This window comes from Amblyomma americanum, chromosome 1, assembly GCF_052857255.1.
Source record: "Amblyomma americanum isolate KBUSLIRL-KWMA chromosome 1, ASM5285725v1, whole genome shotgun sequence".
Lineage (NCBI taxonomy): Eukaryota > Metazoa > Arthropoda > Arachnida > Ixodida > Ixodidae > Amblyomma > Amblyomma americanum.
Genome location: NC_135497.1, coordinates 393,548,264 through 393,570,737, shown reverse-complemented (window position 1 = coordinate 393,570,737; position 22,474 = coordinate 393,548,264). Strand labels below are relative to the sequence as shown.

Sequence of the window (22,474 nt, the reverse complement as noted above, 5' to 3'; positions counted from 1 at the left end):
CACTTTCAAAGAACACTACAAAAAAGATTAAAATGCTTGCATGTACGCATAATATCAAGCTGGAAATAAGCAAGAAAAGCAGCTGAAAACACAGCGCGGTCTTCCAGCTATTTACACTCAGTCACAATGTCTGATGTTGCTACCTGAAGGTTCCAGTGAAGCGTATGTCCATTAGGCAGGCCACACACTATGTCACACTCCACACTTGAGAAATGACAAATAAACCTGTCTGCAATAGAATCTTGCCCTGCTATATAGGGGTATTGACTGTTTTCCAGCCTGCAAGTTAGGCAACCGTTTTCGTGAAGCATGTCAGTAATCATATTTCAATTCACCAGTCAAACACCCATTTTTGCAGTTACTTGCTCCTACAACAAGAACAATATGTCATGGCCATCGCGCCATTCCCCAGGATGTGTCACAACGCAAAGATGGCAAAAGGCACATTCTACAATTGCACTTAATGCATGCAGGGGCATGAGGAGCAGAACATTTATTAAGAACAAATAATTTGTGGGTTGGAGTCCCACAGTCCAAGACTCACTTGAACTTGGCCGCCAGCAGTGTTGTACTGACCGGTAGTTGCTGGTTTTTGGGGTTACGAGCTGGGCATCTCATCCTCCCACTGCTGAAGCCTTGGGTTTTCTATTCTGAGGATGTGTTCATTCTTTTGGCATGCCCAGACTATATAGTATAAATTGAGATATTCGTCGCAAAAGTTGGCTGTTATCCTCATGAATGGTTCGGTGGATTTTGTTGTCTGTTTGGGTGGGGTAAGGTGTCGACTTAACTGTTTAGGCAACTTTTTCATTCCTCAGTGTCTTGTGCCCTTATGGGCAGAGCCTTCTACTAAGCCTATGATGATGTAGTATTGCACAAAAATGTCTCCTGCGCGTAGCCGTTCATGAAATGCCGCAGAAGCGCGCACACACACTGAATAAACACTCGCTCTGAGGACACAACACAACACAAGGCTATGTAGCTCACTTACGATAACAGTGAATATGCTCGTTTTCTTCTGCTGCCGGGTCCGCGGGCTCTTCATAGAATTGCATGGCTGCAGCAACCCTGCCGTCCTGCGTTGAGGTGCGGTCTGTCGACCGTGCCGTAGCTGTGCACGAGGGCCTTTTCGGGACCCTCTTTGTTGAGGGTCTCAGACTGCGGCCGAACTCTTTACTGAGGTCGCCAGCTTGGTGGAGCAACTGGTCCCGCTCCGTGTACCCTTCTTCAGTGCCAGACCTGGTTTGAAACGAGCAGTCACTCTTTTTGCAGCTTGAGGCAATGAAAGCGGAAAAAATGTCAGTCATGAATTTGTAAACACTTACTGCTTCAGCACCTGCCGTTCGTTGTGCAGAAATTTCCTCAACATGAGCAGCAGTCGCTCCTTCACACTTCTTGTCCAAAAGTCTCGGCCAGTCGCAATGGTCACGTTTTCTGCAATGGTCCCCCATTGCGACTGGTCCGCAAACGGATTTAGGCTGACGACCTCGCGAAGAAGAGCGAGGTCGTCGCTGATGTGGTACCGTACCCACCACATTACTTCTCATGCTGCCACTGCTGCTGGCATCGTCCGGGATATCCATGTTGTGCTCGGGTGTGCACACTGCATGCGCCGCCATGCCTCCTTTCTCCGAGCTGGCTATCTTGGCTTGGCTTGGCTCGGCTGCGGCCATCTCGCAGCTCACCTCTAGGTAGTGTGCGGGCAAACGCTAGCTTCACGCAAACGCAAAAGCGATCCCGTAAAGTGTTGGGCCCGGTAAGTGCTAGCCGGGCCCGGTAAACGGTAACATAAACACGGTAACGATATGCTATAACTCTCTAGTAGCAGCGACATGTTCGCTTTGGCAATGCCCCGAGTACCGAAGCTGGTATCACACTTGACTGCGACAAACTTGCTTGCTCTCGGCGGTATCGTTGTGTGGTCGTCAGAGATGCATAGTGCTGCTCTGTGCGGCTCGATGTCTGTAGCAACGGCTCGCTGTGTCAAAAACGATACCAATTGCTCATGCAGGTTGACGACCGCGCCATACTCTTCAAGGAAGTCCATGCCGATAATCCGTTCTTTGGAACACTCTCGTAGCACGGCGAAGGAGCCAATGAAAGTTGAACCTCGGATCTTTATACGGCAGGTGCAGACGCCAACCGGCGTCAGCACATGGCAACCAGCTGTGCCTATCTGCGGCCCATGCCAAGGTGTTAGAACCTTTCTGAGGGTCGTGGCTAGGTGGCTGCTCATGACCGAAAAGTCGGCTCCGGTATCCACGAGTGCTGACACGTCATAGCCATCGGCGGCAACAAGAATTTCGGCGGCGGAAGCAATTCTTTGACAACTCGTCGGTGAGGTGCTTGGTGCCGTCGTCGATGGGGTCGTCGATGATGTCATCGGTGTGGTCGTCGACGCGGTCGTCGGTGGGGTCGGCGGTGGCATCGTCGTTGCGGTCGGCGGTGAGATTGTCTTTGAGGTCGGCGGCTGGGGTCGTCGGCGTTAGGGTCATCGCATACAACCGTCGGATGGAGGCTGTTCCCTCTCTGCTGCAGCGGCGGTCCTACACCCGGAGGCCGCCGTCTTCAGTTTTCCCGGCAGGGGGTACGTGCGTCTGAATTGGCCAGCGGATGATGCGTGACAGGGGACCCGTCTTGGAGACGGCGACCTAGACTGACGTCGTGGAGGCGGTGAGGGCAGCATATGATCGGCCACGTACTGCTCATTGTCTCGCGATCTCTCACCATAGCGTCGTCGAGGTGCGCTCGGTGGAAATCCTCTTAATCCCATCCGCCGGTATGGGCAGTTGCGGAGGGACATGACCAGGCTCCCCGCAGTGGTAGCATAGTGGCCGGTTGTTGGGTGTGCGCCACACGTCCGCTTTTCTAACAGGGCGCGGGTCACGCAGCTCGGCGGGGGGAAGGTATCCCTGCGTTGGTTCGGCAGCAGGGCGGAATGCCTGTGGCACTGGCGGTCTCCGCAGGGCTTCACTGCAGCTCATGATGTACGGCTCCGGCTGCGGTGTCCGTAGGGCTTCGCTGTAGCTCATTATGTACGGATCCGGCTGTGGTGCCGGTGGTGGCTGGACCACTCGCCGAATTCCGCCACGGACGGCATCGGCTACAGCTGCAACACTGGCAGGTGGAGCATCTAAGCGGAGGTTGCGCAGTTCTCGATCCACACTCCGCAAAGCTCTCGAAGCGCCTCGTCTCCGGCGACTGGCAGTGATGACAATAGTTGGTGGCCGCAACACTGCCCAGACGACCGTACTACGCACTGCGTTCCTGCAAGGAACGTTCCATGGCCGTGGCTTCTTTGGTGAAGTCAGCGACGGTTCTTGGAGGGTCGCGTATGAGGCCAGCGAAGAGCTGCTCCTTCACACCACGGATGAGGTGGCGCACCTTCGTAGCCTCGGGCATGGCAGGGTCAGCCCGACTGAAGAGACGCGCCATATCTTCGATAAACATGGTCACGCTTTCGTTCGACTGCTGTGACATGGAGTGAAGGGCGATTTCGGCGTTTTCCTTGCGTGCGTTGGTGCTGAAGGTAGCGAGCAACTCACGACGGAACGCTTCCCAGCTGGTAAAGGATGCCCCATGGTTCTCGAACCATGTCTTCGCCGAGTCTTGGAACGCGAAATACACGTTTAGTAGTTTTCGATCGTCGTCCCACTGGTTAGAAGTGGCCACACGGTCAAAGCCGGACAACCAGTCCTCGACATCCTCGCACCGATCGCCGTGGAAGGTTGGCGGCGAGCGAGGTGTGAGGACCACAACCGGTGGGACAGTGCCGGAAGGCTGACCTGTCTGACTGCCAGTAGTAGACGTCATGGTACGCACCGACCTCGTCAGTGGCTGACACTCAGGTTGCAGGCCTCGCAGGCGGCGGCGCGCTTTGTGGACGGGTGTTGTGTCCAAGCGGCGCTGATGATCGTCAGAATTGTCCTCGGGGTCAGCGTTCATGGGACGATATCCAGCGGCTCCACCAAAATGTCGCCGACAAACGTAGAGCTACACAAAAGGGGGCTTTTAATCCGAAGGCCACCAAGACCAGCAGCGCGCGTCTTCTTCTTCTTCTTCTTCTCCTCAAGTAATATGGCACATACCCACGTGGGGGGATTGGCCAAGGTATAGGGTAGAATGCCAATAAAGCATTTGCGCGGGGAAGGAAACGTCAGAAGACTGAATCAAGATAAAAAAAATTGGGAAAAATAAAATGAATTCAAGAGGTATGAGTCATCCGGAGTAGAATCAATCTAGCCTTTTTTGGACATGCGAAAGAATTTTGTGTATAGCTAACAGGATAATCGATTAGTTGCACTTATGTAATCGTGAAGGTAGCCGCATACACTGCTTAACGGGAATCCCTTGGCACTCGCACCGAACGATAGAAGAACTGTAAGAGACAGAGGCAGTCCTAGTCTCGAAAGAGGAACCTCCAGATATTGCTTTCTCTGAACCGCGAACCGCCGGCAAGAGAGGAGAAAATGATCGATTGATTCAACTTGCCCACATGATACACAAAGGTTTGTCGCAGCGAACCCGCACCTGCATAAGTACAAGTTTAAGTGAGGGATTCTACATCGCAGGAGCGTCATGGACACTTCACAAAGCGCGCGTCCGAGCGGGAACGTCGTCGTCTTCGCTTCCACACGAGCCCAGCCATGCCGTTCAACCGCATGGCGGCGCTCTCAGAATGTGAGCAGTGTGGCAATATTTAGAAATTTTTAAGGCGAAAGCCTGGCTAGGCCGGTTGCGAGACAAGTCGGCGGCGTGTGTTTGTGTACACGTAGATGATGCAGAAAATCCCAGCGATGGCAAGAAAATAGGGTGATGTGAACAAGCGGCAGTAGGACACACACAGCAAACCGAGTGGCACAAATTCAGACAATCATGTACATTTGGGCCGTTTATATGCCCCCACTGGCAGATCTCAATGTGGTGCCAGTATTCCGGACTACATTTGTACCAAAATTGTGACCAAGCGTTTATCGTACAGCGTTCCGGGTGGCGTCATACCATTTCTCTTTGCATGTAGCTTGCATGTGCTAGTCAAGTTAGAGGCTAGCTTGAGACAGGGATTCGAACTGATTACATATGCACCTTCATTTTTATTCAATCCCAGACTTTACCTCTTCCATTAAAGCATGGTTGAGGTGTCCACCAAGAAGTAAGACATTTGCTGCGCCATTCCCTTTCATAAAAATCCAATTTTCGCATTAAAATTGTGACACAACTGGTCGTTGTACACCATTGCACGAGGCGTCGTACGATTTCTCGTTCCTATAACATACGTTTCTTAGTCAGGTTGGAGGCTAGCTCGCGACAGGCATTTCGAACCGAGTGTCCGGCTGTTCCGATCTGACCTTTGTGGATTACACGTTTGTGGAATGAGCGTTCGGGGCCGCGCCTTCGTCTCATTTTTCCCTCAGTACGCAACCATAGCTTCCAGGTTCAACGCTCATGATGACACACTTATGCTTACACCTTGACAGCACGTAAGCAGCCTGAGGTGCCCTCTGAATTTTTTTAAAGGCAGCCCACAAAGCACATACAAAAACTCCGACAATGTTGGACTGTTTAAAAGCAAAAACAGCAATTTGTAAGCGAAGCGATAGTGCAGCAAGAGACAAGCAAGAAAAGATAACGTCAAAATGTACGTTAAAAACCATAATGAAGCGTTTCTTTAATAAGAAAATGAATTATATAGATAGTGACTAATGGAAGTGTTCATACATATCAATAAAAGGTTACAATGAAATGACACCTCAATAAAAACAGTTATATTGCGTACCACAATGAAAGTGGAATTTCGAACAATTTTAAAGTCATTGCGAGGCCTCATCGGTGAGGACTTCACTGGGTTTCGAAGCCATTAATCGATGAGGACTGTGTGGAATTAAAATTCAAACATTTTTGTGCAAGAAATTCTCTACTAGTTTAACAAATTCACCCAGTGTAGAACTGTATGTAATTGAATCTTCCAAGCTCTATTTTCTCTATTTGCAAGTGGCAAAAATGAGTGTTTAAGGCAATCACAATAAAGGCTTTTTAGAATAGCGTATGAGTGCTTACGTACGTTATACGCAAGCATTTAAGGGGAGCTTACAGTGGAAATCGCACAAGCACTTTATCGTATGCCAACCTGAACGCAACGATAGCGCATGCCACAGTGGCGCCATCTGGTGTTAAAATGTGAAAATATTTTGTGACATATTTTTCGCATTTAGCCAAGCTTATCCAAGCCGTGTCGCGTAGTTATCCAGTTCCATGGCCAGTTTAGTTGAGCCAGGCCCGAATTTTTTAGGTAACTGAACCGAGCAAGGTTTCTGATAACGTCACGTTGAGTTCTTTCGAGCCTTCGGGCCTACCGCCGAAACGACTGCATTTGGCAAGGCTACCTTGGCGTAAAATTCTAAATCAAGGCAATCCACAGTAGGCGGTGTATTGTTAGGGTTAAGAACTGCGGAACCGTTGCACCGAATCGAGAAAAGGGGCAAGTTTATCTCTCATTCGTTATGCTGTTGGCGAGGGGAGGCAAAGCGAACTTCGCGTGTACCATTTAAAGGCAATTAATATGCCTAAAAGCTCAATAACATTTACGAATTCCCTCCGATGCGGTTGACGTAAGCGCCGCCATCTTGATAATGCTATTTTTCCTAGCGTAAGCAAGAGCACGCACGCTAAATTCCCGAGACAGCGTACGTAACGCACACGTACGTTAAAATTCGATTTGGAATAGCGTTTGGCGCATGCGCAGTACGAAGGACGCTATTTTATAGCGTTCACTATTCCTTTGCTTATGTCTGCCTACGCTATACTAAAGGTCTCTAAGAGCACGAAACTTCATTTAAATTCAAAAAATGGTTATTGCATATGGGTCTTTTATGTGATGTATCTATTAAAATGGTGATGCAATAGTTGGTACAAAAATTTCAGGCGTGCTAGTACGGCTCCTTATCCAAGCTCAGCATACTTCCTTTCTTAAGTAGCTACGGAGAGTTGGTGAGTTGGTTCATATCTGTTAAATCTTTACTTGCCTGGATATTGTTCTGGTGCAATTTTAAGATATGCGAAAAATTTGCGTCCATAAAGAACTTCTAAACATTTTGACAGATTTGCAGTTGGGTTTGAAGGCTTATAAACCAAATTTATAACTTTAACCCAACGTTTCGGAGCCGATTCGGCTCCGAAACGTTGGGTTAAGTTAAAATTTTGGTTGGAGATGTGCAGTTTATTACAAAGAACTTCTCGTTAAAATCTCCATTATCCGCAATTTATGGGTGTGCTCCACACAGTTATCTATAGCTGTACTGCCATAACCTTATACGAAGCTGTCATGTAGCGACTGTACTGAAGTGCTGTTAAATTTGCTTTTCGTTCACTCTGCCAGCCTGAGGCTTGGCTGTTCATCAAGCGTAATAATTTCGCTTTAAAAATCGGATAAAACTCTCGGTCAATTCACTTTTAACCTTAAAATGGGACTCCTGTTATTAGCATTCGAAGACAATTTTCTTGAGCGGTAAGAAGGCTGTCGCAATTTATTCTTTATTCAGAGTCGCTCAAAACATTGTTTCTCGCTTATCTTTGCTTCCAGCTCTCGCTAATCTGTAGTCAAGTGCAATTGACGCTGGAACGCTTCTTGCACACCGCTGCTGCTGTGGCCGCCGAATTGTGCCGAAGCTAGTCATTCAATATCATTGGCGGTGTCTGAGCACTGGCTTTCAATTCACTGGCTGAAACATGGGTACTTGAGCTAAAAAAGGCAAGGAACAGCGAAAAGATACCGACGGGGGCAAACGCTAGTTTTTACGTCAACTGAGGTTATTAGACATGCACGTGAAAGATCCCTTCGGTACATTTTCTCTCTCCCTTGTCTATTTTAGCGCTACCAACCATTTATCAGCCAGTGAATCAAAAGCACCAACTGCGCCAGCCTTGTAACGTTACAGAAAACAAGTCATCGATCACATGAGCTTCACCTTAAATGTAACCGATTTCAGTGGTCATTTACAGGCCATAAAAAGTAACCGAACATTTACACAGGAGCATCTGTTCACTTTTACGTTATTTTTCATGAATCATTAATCAGCAGAGCCTATATATAGAGAGACGAGAGAGAGCTTGCGCGGCTCGGCTTGACCTACTAGGTGTTTCAGGCAACGCTAAGTAATCTTCAAAAAAAGGTCTTTTGTGGGTAAAAATATGGCTTTTTTCGGCATACTAATACCAGTGTTGGTGGACACTGGAAAGCCGGTGAATCGTGTAGAGAGCTGGTTAACTAATCTTTAATAACTAACTTTTTAGCTATCACAGCTAGACAACTAGTTTCAATTATATATAGCCGGTCGTTAGTAATAGCCATAGGAGTTTTTAGAATTTCGAAAACGCGATTACCCTCGGCGCTTTAGCTCGACGAAATATGGCTACATCGTGCCGAAATACATGCGCTTTCGAAAAGCATGCATGCTAACCAATCTTTTCAGAACACGCAACTAGTAAAAAGCCAAATTTTGTCGAGCCATAGAGCCAAGGGTAATAGAGTTTTCGAATTTCTAAAACTGATATTGCTATTACTAACGAGCGGCTACAAATCTCTAATCGCAGCAAAGCCCCCAACTCTACTAGTTAAAATGTTATTAAATCAGCTTACTAAGACGATTCACTGGTGTTCTGGTGTCCGCCAACACTGGTAATAATACTATGCTGAAAAAGCCACACTGGTAATTTCAGCGGCACTTGTTTTTTGGAGTTTTCTTCGGGATTTTTTGCCGGTTTGCTTGTGAAGACCTCAGTAGCGACACTGAAGAGTATCTCGCTGTATGCGCCGGAGGGAAGCTTGAACGTACGAAGACCTTGCGCACCACGTCGAATTTGCACAAAGCGCCGCTCTTCGCTGTCGACCGCGCTCTGAGGGGACTATGTCCAGGCTCATTGAAAGTGGCTTCACGGCCACAGCTACACAGTTAAAGCAAACATCAAGAGCCGCTCGACCCGCAGTCCCTGAAAGTCAAACAGCCAAGGCACATCTATGACCAGCAATAACGCATTGCTGGGCGCGAACATATGCAATCCTTCTCAGCCGTGCCACAACAGCCCAACGGGTATCCCTGCACTGTAGAAAAAAAAATGTAAAATCAGACCAAAAGACCTACATTTGTTGTCTGCTTCATGAATGTCCTGCTAGTTTCCTCTAGTAACGAACTTATTCCACGCAATACACAGACGTCTGCCATCCACAAGAAACGGCGCCTCCCGCAGCAGTGGAAAAACGCCAACGCTTTTTTTAATCGATTAAAACTACGGCTTCTCGCTATTTGGTCAAGCGGCAAGCACAGCTACCGATATAGTGAGAAGCGTTCAGGGCAAGTTCCCCTGCACGTATCACCGCTCAAAGCGGAGTACGAGCATGAGCTGGGGATAATAGGGGCTTGGAGACGAGGGGGAAGGGGGGGGGGGGGGGGGGGGCAAAGAACAAGCAACAGCTGGTCTAAGGGGTCACTGTGCTGTGCACATCGAGCGCAAGTGATTTTTACGGAGGAGCAGCCACCGGCAACTACTCTAATTGTAAACGTATGTCGTCCTACTAATTGCTTAGCGTAATGACATAGCAGTTTTCAGTGCACATACAGCCATAACAGCCACACTGCCTAAAAAATGTTACCTACTCCTGTGACGAGGACTACGCTAGCTCCTCACCTAGGCAATTCAACCCAGTTATAGGCGGCGCCTGAAGCGCTGTTAAGTCGATGCTGAACGTGTGTTCACGCACTGAATGAAGCAATAAAGTCCTAAATGCCTTACCCTAAGACCATTTCGAGCTTTGCAAAAATTACCACTTATGCATAGCCAAAACATAGTTCAGAAACCGCCATAAAGAAAACACACTTTAACAGCGGTCAGAAAATTCTTATCGTTTCTCCTAAGCTATCAATTGCAAATTTTAAACCGTGGTTTGATACCACGTCCTCTTTGTTTACTTCCCTTTCTTACAAAGGACGAGCCGGCACTAAAAGCTGTGCGCATGTAGCTGAGTTAGAGCACTCGGCCACGCAGCGACTTGAGTGTCACGTGCAATAGCATTGGCTTATTTTTCTATTTTCTTTCATTCATGCAATACTGCCAGATTTGGTAGGCCCAAACAGGAGGAGAAATATGACATAAATGAATGCGAACTCAGTATTTAGGCCATCAATTAAAAAGAGAAACTAAGGGCCGCTCATGCATGGATTCTAGCACAAAAGAGGAAATTGAGCACAGCAAAACTATTTATGGACCACAGCAAAAACAAACAAAGAACAATAGGTAATCGAGCACAGCAAATTGGACAACACAGCAAAAACAAAAGAAGCACAATAGGTAAATAAGCACAGCAACTAGGTAATTCAACACAGCAAAAGCAAACAAACAACAATAGGCAATTTAGCACAGGAAAAAGATAATTCAACACAGAAAATAGTTAATTGCATACATAAAAAACAAACAAAGCACAATAGGTAATCGAGCGAAGCAAACACAAAAAGAAAAATACCAAATACACTGCAAAACAAGCAAGCGCCAAAGGAGATTAATTACACCATCATGCAGAAATAAACACAAGGCTAATAACAGAACAGAAACAATAAATAAAAAGAAAACATGGAAAGCACAAAGAAGGCAAGAGGAGCAGGGAAAGTCAATTCTTTTTTGAAGTCTTCGACTTCTCAGGCCTGATGGCGTTCGCGCTGACCCACGGGTGCTCCAGCACCTCATCTAGCGACATTCGCTTATCCGCTTCAAGCTGCAGCAGCTGCGCAAGAAAAAAAAAATTGCAGTCGTTGGCATATTTATAACTTAAAATCTTCCTCTCTGTACCTACCTCCCTTACCCTACCCTGTTCTACTATCTAGCTCCCTGAATCTGTTTGTCTATCATCTATATCCATACACTATATATATATATATATATATATATATATATATATATATATATATATATATATATATTCTGTCGAATCCTTGACTACTATATATATATATATATATATATATATATATATATATTATCCGTCTGCCTGCCTGCCTGTCTGTGTGTCTGTGTCTTGGACCTTAAGGGTAACGGAGTGGATTCCAAGAGATGGCAAGCGTAGCAGGGGGCGGCAGAAAGTTGGGTGGCCGGATGATTTTAAGTTTGGGGGATACGTTGGGCGTTGCTGCCAAAAGACAGGGTTAACTGGAGAGACAGGGCAGAGGCCTGCCCTGCAGTGGGTGTAGTCAGGCTGACGATGATTACGAAGATGATATATATATATATATATATATATATATATATATATATATATATATATATATATATATATATATATATATATTCAAAGTTGAAAACGCTTCATTTAGCCATAGATTTATTTTGAGTCGACGTTTCGGACAGAGCCTGTCCTTTCTCAAGACTGAGGTTACAGGGGTCTTCTTCATATATATATATATATATATATATATATATATATATATATATATATATATATATATATATATATATATATATATATATATATATATATATATATATATATATATATATATATATATATATATATATATATATATATATACCAAAAGTGATTTCTGGCAGCTGATTTGGTCAATATAATATAAAATCGCCAAAAATTGAAGAAACATAACAGAATTTAATTCACGACGTTTCGGCTGGTCCTCCAGCCGAAACGTCGTGAATTAAATCCTGTTATGTTTCTTCAATTTTTGGTGATTATATATATATATATATATATATATATATATATATATATATATATATATATATATATATATATATATATATATATATATATATATATATATATATATATATATATATGTCTACATCTGTCTGTACATAACTCGATATCTATCCAGCTTAGTGTATTAAAAAAGAGTATCTCTCTAACGCATAACCGCGGATGTAGCGGATATTGCGAAATTCGCTCTTTCTGAACAGGAGCAATTTACTAGGTACCAGTCTCTTGCACTACAATAGTGCTAACTCGGCCGACGAAAGGTGCTACATAAGTATGGAGGGAGCAAACTGGGTGATTCAAATTATTCAACACAGAATTTCTTTGACAAGCCTTGATACGACGGTGTAGTCCGTGACTTTAAATTAGCGCTCAAGGTGGACATTATTTGCACGACAGAGAGCAATAAAAAGAATAAACAAATTTAATAATCAACTCTAATTTTTTTTGTGCGCTAAGACTTGGCGGGTCATAGCGAAAAAGCCGTGATGAAAAATTCTGCCTCGGAGACTCTCAGCTAAGCTATAGGGTAAGCTCTGAGTAGCGTCGCGCCAGCTGCAGCCTCAGCGAAGAGACAGTGTGAAGTGGAAGAGCGAGAAGCGCGGTTGCGTGCGCGTGCCAGGAAAAGGAAAAAGAGAGGCGAAGGATGAAATCGCCGAAAGAACATGCACTGCAGCAAACGGTAAACCATGGACGAAGTCCGTCCTTCGACAGATTCCGAGGCCAAAAGCCGCGCACGGCGAGCTGAACAGCAATGCAAAATGAAGGGAGCGCCAACGTAAGTTAACCGACCCAGTGGATGCAGCGAGGCGGCAAGCCGAAGAAGAGCGGCCAACACCGTATGACCTTGCTAAACGGGATGCGGAAACAGATCAGGAGCAAGAAATGCGGTGGCGTACACATGCAGGAGCCTGACTGGAAAGGTGAGGAACCACTGAAAGGACTACTGGGCGTAACCCGAATGATCAAGCTAAGATAAGCTAAACAAAGAGAACCCAAGCTAAACAAGGGCAAACGTGCTAGCACAGCAAAGTGGCATTTAGCTGAACCAGGTAATTCCATAGAAATTATTAGTTTTAGGGCGCAACATTATTTGTGACACTGAAGACCTCGAACTTCGAAGGCTACGCAAGTTCATAATATTTCTCATCTACATCGTTGTTCGAAACATCGAATGGGGAAAATATGCTTTCGATAGCTCACTAAGTTGCCTTTGCCGCATTGCACATTTGTTTGCCTGTGCGTAGTATCGTCAAGAGAATAACATTAATTTTTTTTTTTACTTCACAAAAGACGCAAACTGCGTCGGCATTTGGTTCAGCGACGGCATTTTACCAGTGTGCAACGTGAGGAAGCATACTTGTGGAGTTTTCACGGTTTTTTTTTCCCCCACGTTCTATACCGCGCACCGCAATGCCTTTCCTGAAGTTTTAAAATCGGGGCTCGCCTTCGATTTCCACGGAATTGAACATGGAAATTAAATGGGATACCTTTGACTCCAGGATAAGAAAGCTGATGAGGTAATTTTAATCATTAATAGTCTTTTCACTGCCCACTATAACCTAACTGTATAATGTCCGCCCTGCCGTACAAACAACCTGCAAAGACTGCACTGCCGTGGCTTTCACGGCCTTTAAAAGTAAACGATGTACTCAACAATTTCAAACACCCGGTAGACCTGCAGGAGAGAAAGTACACCAAATGCATCATATGCTTCGCTGAGAAGCATGCATGCAGCCTGTAGCCACCAATTATGCACCACTTGATGCAATCTGTGCTGCTCACCTTACGGATTAGGCCACGAGCAGCGGCGCACACATGTCGGGGGAACGTTATGTTGGCTTTCTTTATCAGGGCTCGCGTCTTCGCAACTGACTCCGTCTCAAACGGAGGACACCCGACTAGGAGCTCGTACGCCAAAACTCCTAGACACCAGTGATCCACTTTCATGTCGTACGATCCGCCTGCGAGAATTTCTGGGGCCAAATAGTCCAGCGTTCCGCAGAAGGTTTTCCTCCTGCAGGCAACATTGCTGGGTCAGGCATGTGAACCATTGCATCGCGCACCAAGAGACAGTCACCTGCTGGCTATTGCTAGCCACGTGCCTCAACAAAAAACCGGTTAGCTACTGCTATGACATCGTTTTGCAGCCTCTTTGCTGTCACTGATTATCGATACAAGACTGAAGGCAGCTAAAGCCCTCTCTGGTTTCTCGTTCCGTCATCGTGAGTCGTGACGCTACAGCAGACGTGGCTACAGCATGAAATAACTGCACATGGGCAAACCCAATGAAAAAGTGCTAATGAGAAGCTATTAATCGATGCTGGCACTTTGTTATGAAAAAAATATTTGCATTTTCCAAACCCTTTGTGCACCAAAGTTTCATTTCTTTCGTGACCTAAATAACTGGATTTGTAGTCTGCCCCCACAAAGCAGCTGCCTGCAAAGCGTTAGTCAGATGTTTAGGGGAAACCCGAAAGATGGAATTATTGATCAATTCAATTTCGAGTTATTGATCAATTCGCTCTCGCCCTACCATGTGCTAGCCGCCCCGGTTAGCTCAGTTGGTAAAGTGACTGCCTCCGTGAAGCGGTGGTCCCGAGTTGGAACCCCGGACCAGAACCAATTTTTCTTTAACTACGAAGCTTCTGTGGAAGCTATTTAGGTTGCCTCTGTAGCCGTATGGCTGCGCTTGGGTGGATGCCATTGAGTAATATGCTTCCTTATCTCAGCACAGCATGCCACGCGAACCTAACCAAAAGACACCGTCAACACACCAGTCGTGTGCACGGGCACACGACTGGTAGTGCAGAAAAAGCTCGCCGGTGTGCCTACCTCGTGGAAGCACCCTGAGCTGCCCATCCAAAATCGGCGACCTTGAGTTCCTCATTAATGCCGAGCAGAAGGTTCTCCGGTTTGATGTCCCGGTGGATAACTCCAAGGCCATGGCAGTACTTGAGGGCTTTGCACATCTGGTCGATGAACTGCGATGGAGGTGCCTTGTAAGCAACGCAAACCGAGAGATTCTCAGCGCGGCGGTGCAGCTGTTCTAGAAAAATCTCAAAAGAATGTACGCCATCACTTGAAACATGCAGCGCTGCAGTGTTAAGACATCAGTTCCTGACAGGGCTACTGAAAATTTGACATGACTTTTAACTGCCCTTCTGTGCTTTACCGGCAACAGTACGGTCACGAAGCCATGTCACCGAAAAATGGAGCTCATGCCTGACAGCGACCGGTGGGTATAAGCTAAAGCCGCTTTCTCTGCTTAATTCTTGAGCTCGAGGAGTGTTTGGAGTGTTGCTCGTGCAGCACACAATAAATGTTTTTTTGCGCCTAGCACATCCTCGGTGGCTTGCAAGAAAGTATGCTAATTGCACCTTAAAAATGCGCAAACAAACGACTATCCCAGGCACCAAGGGTATGAAGCATTCCATCGTTCGCCTCAGTGCATGGAAAGAAGGACCCGCAATCGAATTCTGCCCCGTTTGAGCACATAATTAAAAGGTTCTTCAGAGTACACCGTCAATAAAAAAGACAGCTGCCTCGTTAGCGCCACTTATTTTTCTGCGATACACATCCCTCCCCGGCAGCATCCCCAATTTCTGCTCTCGCTTTCTTCCGTTCGCACTTTTGCTCTTATTCATTCTGTAGTATTTGGCTCCAGACGGTATGCATTTCTCACACTGCCTTCCGAGCCATTTCTTGCAGCAAATCTGGTTCATTCTTGGCCACTTGCTCATGCGCTTCTCTTGCATGTCTTGCACTATTGTCAGTGAGTTTTGGCCGCTGCATCGGATATTTGACGTAATCTTTGCAAATCTTCGGTGCAGCATGTTTAAGAACACGATATCTACTATACCAGTGCATGCACCATTCCCAGTCAGTAATTCCCCTGAGACTTCAAACTGTCGCGTCAACATCACATGTGCAGCCCGATCGAACGCTGCACTATTCCTACTTCTGATCCCCGTCGAGTTCCAATTTCCGCGATCCGACTGCATACACTTCTTGTCTTGTCTTGTGCTTGCATTATTTAACGCAAGCTCTCTTCGGAAACACCGGCAGAGCACGTGTGACTTATCGCAGGGTCAAATGCTATCCCCTCTAAGAATTATATATTCGAATCTGACCGCATGTCTATGAACGCACAACCGTTTATTAAACGAGACATGAAGTTGAACAACCTCAGAAGCTTCGAAGACATCCAAGCGACAATAACTCACGCCGAATGGCTGTCGGTATATCTGTGCGCTGAAAGTTATAAAACGAAACTCCCGGACCTTCAGTCGCCCTTCAGGGAAAAAAAGTAACGCCAATAGCTATGCTACACTATTAAGGGGCCACGCCACTTCCAAGGCCACCTGGGTCTTAAAATCGCAGTTCGCACAGCCTCGAAAGCTCTCTCTCTCTCTCTCTCTCTGGCTGATACGGTCACTATGGCCCACTGGGAAAAAGCACTGCCACATAGTGGCGGCGCAGGACGAGTTACGGGCACGCTTGCGTAACCCTTTCTTCACCGGTATCTCTATCCGTGTACGTAACTCCTTGTAATTTGTCGGTGTCGGCTACTTCTAGGCGTAACGGGCCAAGAATCACTGGATCTTTCGTCTGCACGCCTGTATGACGAGCTTCGGGGCGGCTCGAACCAGCAACGCAAAATGAAAGTACAAAATCATTTTTAAAACAGAAGTTTCCTTTTTTACGGTAGCTCTGACATGGCTCTGGTAAGTATGTGCGCTTTATTCGCATGTTTATTTAATTTGATATTTTGAATCTCATCAGGGATTGTAACAGGAAGTGCTTTGAATGGTACATACATATAAGCTTAAAGTACATAACGGGACATGGTACAGAACGGTGCATACATATATGCAAGCTGTACATAGAAACTTGACAACAGTTGTAGAATTGGGGTATGTTACATAAATTGATTCGGATATTATACAAGCTAAACTACTAAAGCAAAGAGCATACAATAATAAGAGTTACAATTACAGAATAAGTTACAATATTCAGTTACAGTGTCAGTATTGAGGTACTAAGTACCAGTCAAGCCACAAATAAGGTTACAAAAACACCAAAGAAAAAAATAGACTACAATTAATGCAGAAATATCAATCTAGGCACAAGCATGACAGCGAAAACAGCAATGTAACAAGATATCATGAAAAAAAAATAGTTACTGCTATCGATATAGTCATCTACAATCAGAGCCCTAAACGTATCGAAGGATGAACTGTTAGTAATACCTGTGTTCAGATCGTTCCCTCAAGTGTCGCTGATGTACAGAACGAGTATTTTGAAAAAGTCGGTATGGAATTGAAATTCGTTTAATATGTTTATGTGATTACATTGGGTTAATCTATTTGAAGACCTCGATCTGTATTTTATAATGGACAGTTTTAATAGATTGTGTGTAAGCTGATATATGATTTTACGCAATTGCAAGATCGGGTCCGTGTTCCAGGTTAGGAGTTCAGCACTTTAGAATATATATAAAACTTTTTTATTTATTTATTCAAATACCCTATAGGCCCGAGCGGGCATTAAATGAAGTGGGGGAGGAGAATTCACAGTAAAAACTAAGCAACAAAAAATGCGGTAAGTACAAAATTTGTTGGCCGGGAACACCATTTTGAAAAACATCAAACACTCAGAATATAACAACACAACGCAATAAACAATCAAGTTTTCTTTGAAAGCAGTGGTTCAACAAAAATGCAAAAACAAAGAATGGAACAATGAAGGTTACAGCTCGAAGTGTTGTTTTAGGGCGGTTACAAACGATTCGTAATCATTCGCAGATGCAATGGTGCCAGGGGGTCGATTCCATTGACGGATGGCGAGGAGGAGATGCAAATGAAAGAAGAGATAAGTTCTTGCAAAGATGGCTTAGACTTTCAGTTGGTGATCAATGCGTGGGGATATCCGATGAGCCGGCTTGATTAGGTACAAAGCAAAGGAAGACTGACTGTGATATAATTTGTAGAAAAATGCCAGTGTGCAAAGCATTCTCCGTTTTTTGAGAAGAGGTAAATTGAGAGATTTTTCTATTTCAGTTACACTCGCTGATGGCGAGTATTTCTCAGATGCAATGTAAGAACCGGGCGGCTTTATTTTGCAGAGACTCCAATTTTGTTACTAGGACCTGTAATCTGCCTGTATATCAAGCAATCGTCTGCAAATAATATGACTGTGAAATTTGGGTTATTATGTCATTAATTTAAACTAAGAACAAGATAGGCCTGAGTACACACCCTTGCGGTACTCCAGACTTAACGGGGGAGAGCGAAGATGAATGCCCATTATTAAAGACTGCTTCGTATCGTCCGGCCAAATCATTGGTGATCCAAGAAATAACCTTAGAATTTATGTTCAGATTCTCAAGTTTTTTTTTTGTTTATTAGGCGTATGTGTGGGACTTTACCGAATCATTTGGCGAAATCTACAAACACGGAGTCTATTCTAGAGTGAGCGTGAACAGCGTGATGAAGGTCAGTGATCAATTCAAACGCCTGTGTTTCGGAAGATCGACCGCGTAAGAAGCCGTGCTTATTGGCAAAAAGAAGTTATTCACCAGATCACCAGGATTCGGCAACGAGCAAAGTAAAATCAAAGTACACATATATTGGTTTACATTCTTTTTCTGGCTGCCCCACCATACTTTTTGTACTGATGGGCGACTTCAATGCGAAGGTAGGCAAGAAGCAGGCTGGCGACTAGGCGGTAGGTGACTATGGGATAGGTTCCAGGAATAGCAAGGGAGAGTTATTAGTCAAGTTCGCACACAGGGGGAAATAATTTACGGATCATGATTACCTTCTTCCGCAAACGAGAGAACAGGAAGTGGACTGGGAACAGCCCCAATGGTGAGACTAAAAATAAAATCGACTTTACTCTATGCACTCAACCTGGCATCGTTCAGGATGTGGACGCCCTCGGAAATGTGCTCTGTAGCGACCACAGAATGGTAAGGTCTCAAATTAGTTTAGACATGAAGAGGGAATGGAAGAAGCTCGTGAAGAGGAAGTCCATTAACGAGTTAGCGGTAAGAGAGAAAATAGAGGAATTCAGGATATCGCTGCATAGCAGACATTAAGCTTTAACTGAGGAATACGATCTTAATGTTCAAACAATGAACGATGATCTGACAGCTTTCATTACGAAGTCCGCAGTAGAAGTAGGCGGTTTGACGGATCGACACGATACAGGCAAGCTATCTCAGGAGACGAAAGATCTTATTAAGAAAGGCCAAAGTATGATGACGTCTTACCCTTCCGACACAATAGAACTAACGGAGCTATCGAAGTTAATAAATAAGCGCAAGGTAGCCGACATAAGGAAGTGAAATATGGAGAGAATCGAACATGCTGTTAGGAACGGAGGTAGCCTAAACGTGGTGAAGAGGAAACAAGGAATAGGTAAAAACCAGATGTATGTGTTAAGAGAAAGGAGGGCAATGTCCTTAGCAATATGTATAAGATAGTTAAAGTAGCCGAAGACTTCTACACAAATCTATAAAGTGGCCTGTGTAATCAGAACGTTAATGATATGGACAATATAGCGCAGAGCAATGCATCAACCCGCCAGTAACTAAAGAGGAAGTAATGAAAGCCTTAGGAGCAATGGAAAAGGGAAAAGCAGCTGGTGAGGAACAGGTAACAGCAGATCTCTTGAAGGACGGAAGATCGTGCTAGAAAAACTAGCCACCCTGTATACGCAATGCCTTATGACCAAGCTTGGAAGAGCGCAAGCATTATCCTAATTCATAAGAAAAGAGACGCCAAGGACTTGAAAAATTACAGACCGATCAGCTTACTATACGTTGCCTACAAGGTATTTACTAAGGTAATCGCTGATAGAGCCTGGGAAACCTTAGACTTTAATCAACCAAATGATCAGGCAGGCTTTCGTAAAGGATATTCCACGCTACATCATATTCACACTATCAATCCGGTGATAGAGAAACGCGCAGAATATAACCAGCCACTATATATAGCCTTTATTGATTATGAGAAAGCATTCGACTCATTGGAAACCTCAGCAGACATACAAGCATTGCAAAATCAGGGTGTAGATGAACCTTATGTCACAATACTGGAAGATATACCAGGTGTCCCAGCTATAAGTAACCAAGCTTTTAAAAAACACGGAATGTCATCTCGCCGTGAGACCGACTGAGGGTTGTTTAGAGTCGCGCTACCTAGTCAGCAGTATTTTCTTCGTTCTTCAAAGTTATTTAAGTAGTTGAGACTAATTAGCCGACATTTTAACTATTGAATTGAGTAACAAAGTGTCAATGTAAAAGTTGTAGACGCTAGCAGCGCTGTTTCCATCAAGGTACGATTTACATAGCTTTACTTATTGGCCTTAAAACAAAGCTATCACGGGACCAGCTGCTGGGTCACAACTCTACCCCAATGTACACGCAAGTGGTCATCGGGGAGAGCACTTCACTACAAATGAATTTTGTTCGCTAAGACGCGCCTTGGGATGTTTAAATGGCACCATTTATACGTATAGATGCTTTTTTTTATTGTGTGATCTATAGGTTTAAGGCCGAAAAAAAAAACTACTTTACGTTAACGGTATCTTGGTGTAAACGTTGCAGTCAAATGTTTTTCAAAGTGATCTACAATTTTTCCATCGACACTTTGTTCCCAGGGTAATAATTAAAACGTTAGCTAATTAGGCTTAACAGATTAGTTAACTTTGAAGAACGAAAAATATTGCGGACTAGGTCACGCGCCTCTAAACAACCCTCAGTTGGTCTCACGCGGTTAGGACATTCCGTGTTTTTAAAAGCTCGGTTACTTTTAGCTGGGACACCTGGTATATAGCAACTGCACCAGCTGCCATAGTCCTTCATAAAGTCAGCAATAAAATTCCAATAAGGAAGGGCGTCAGGCAAGGCGACACGATCTCGCCAATGCTATTCACCGCCTCTTTAAAGGAGGTGCTCCGAAGACTGGATTGGGAACAGTTAGGGATAAGAGTTAATGGAGAATACCTAAATAATATGCGATTCCCTGATGGCATTGCCTTGCTGAGTCATTTAGGAGGTGAACTGAAAATCATGATGAATGAGTTAGGCAAGCAGAGCAGAACGGTAGATATAAAGATTAAGATGCAGAAAACGAAATTAATGTTCAGCAGTCAAGCAGGGGAACAGCAGTTCACAAGTGGTAGCGAGGTGCTGGAAGTAGCAACAGAATATTTCTGCTTAGGGCAGGTTGTGACCGCTGATCCGGATCATGAGAGGAAAATAACTAGAAGAATAAGAATGAAGTGGAGCGCATATGGCAGGCTCTCTCGGATCATGAATGGCAGTTTACCAATGTCCCTCAAGATGAAAGTATACCACAGCTGTATCTTGCCGGTACTCACCTACGGAGCAGAAACGTGGAGGCTAACGAAAAGGGTTCGGCTTAAGTTAATTAAGGACAATGCAGCGAGCCATGGAAAGAAAAATGATAGGAAGCAGGCAGAGTAGGTGAGGGAACAAACGCGGGTTAATGACATCCTAGTAGCAAATCAAGGGGAAGAAATGGGCTTAGGCAGGGCATGTGATGCGAAGGCAAGAAAACCGCTGGTCATTAAGGATAAAGATGTGGATTCCAAGAGAAGGCCAGCGTAGCAGGGGGCGGCAGAAGGTTATGTGGGCGGATGAGATTAAGAAGTTTGCAGGCATAGGGTGGGCGCAGCTGGCAAAAGACAGGGTTAATTGGAGAGATATGGGAGAGGTCTGTGCCCTGCAGTGGGTACAGTCAGGATGATGATGATGATGATGATGATGATGGTGATGTATCCCATGATGGCCGATGAGATTATGTGCTCTAGCGATTTGCAGCTGATTTCGGTTAACGAAATGGGTCTGTTTTTGATGGTTTAGAAGCCTGGCCAGATTTAAAAACGAGAATGACACGTGCCATTTTCCAGTCGTTTGGAACACAGCCCGTATCAATGGATTTCTGAAAAATAGAAGCTAAAATGGGGCACATTGCTGGTTTTGCTATATTGAGTAATTTAGAACATATCCAATCGAGGCCGGGTGCAGAATTAGAGGGAAGATGGTCTATGGAAGAGGATACACCCTCTGACGGGACAGTTATGTCGGGTATAGTTGAATGAAGCTTTGGAAATCGCAGGTCAGTATGCAAAGGGCTCTCATCAGTGAACACTGAGCAAAAAAAAATTGGTTAAATTCCTCTGGTACCTCAGGGGAGGTAGCAGAGGTAGTAAAGAAGGCTTGCCTTTTTTAGTTATTTACGCTGAGGAGTTGGAACTGGAATTTGGATTAATAACTCACCAAATTTTTTTAGGATTGTTCTTTAACAGATGTGAAGGGTCATTGTTATAAAACTCGTCTTTAGCGGCTTCAATTTCAGTTTTGCACAGTTGCGAATGTGTTCGGCATTGATTCCAATCGCGTTCACATCCTGACACTTTATATTTCGCGTACAACCTCTTCTTTTCGTTTATGCATCATTTGACGCTCCTTGTGGACCATGCGCTTTCTGTAGATGTGGTGTTGGTGACTTTGGGCACGTACTTATCTTTCGGCAAAGTTTGTTTGTCCCGAATAAGAGACCAGCTTTCACTGGCATCCCGCTAACTGAAAGAATGAAAAACATCTGCAGAAAATAATGATAGTTCATTCGCAGCATTTCAACATTTGCTCTGGCATAATCAAATGGAACTTTTTTTGCTTTTCTGGTT

General features: G+C 44.9%; 2 protein-coding genes across 2 annotated transcripts in view; both read right to left on the bottom strand.

Moving 5' to 3' along the window:
• Nucleotides 1–1,779, bottom strand: part of LOC144123334 (uncharacterized) — a 2,778-nt gene extending 999 nt beyond the window's left edge. Inside the window, exons 1-2 of the mRNA XM_077656190.1 lie at nucleotides 1,326–1,779; nucleotides 992–1,239 (exon numbers count right to left, since the gene is read on the bottom strand). Coding sequence (XP_077512316.1) covers nucleotides 992–1,239; nucleotides 1,326–1,537 — 460 coding nt within the window. The 5' untranslated portion in view covers nucleotides 1,538–1,779. The remainder of the gene's footprint in view (nucleotides 1–991; nucleotides 1,240–1,325) is intronic.
• An 8,485-nt stretch (nucleotides 1,780–10,264) lies between these two features.
• Nucleotides 10,265–22,474, bottom strand: part of LOC144101961 (aurora kinase A-like) — a 33,897-nt gene continuing 21,687 nt past the window's right edge. Inside the window, exons 4-6 of the mRNA XM_077635204.1 lie at nucleotides 14,588–14,736; nucleotides 13,538–13,769; nucleotides 10,265–10,771 (exon numbers count right to left, since the gene is read on the bottom strand). Of these exons, the coding sequence (XP_077491330.1) occupies nucleotides 10,658–10,771; nucleotides 13,538–13,769; nucleotides 14,588–14,736 (495 nt within the window). The 3' untranslated portion in view covers nucleotides 10,265–10,657. The remainder of the gene's footprint in view (nucleotides 10,772–13,537; nucleotides 13,770–14,587; nucleotides 14,737–22,474) is intronic.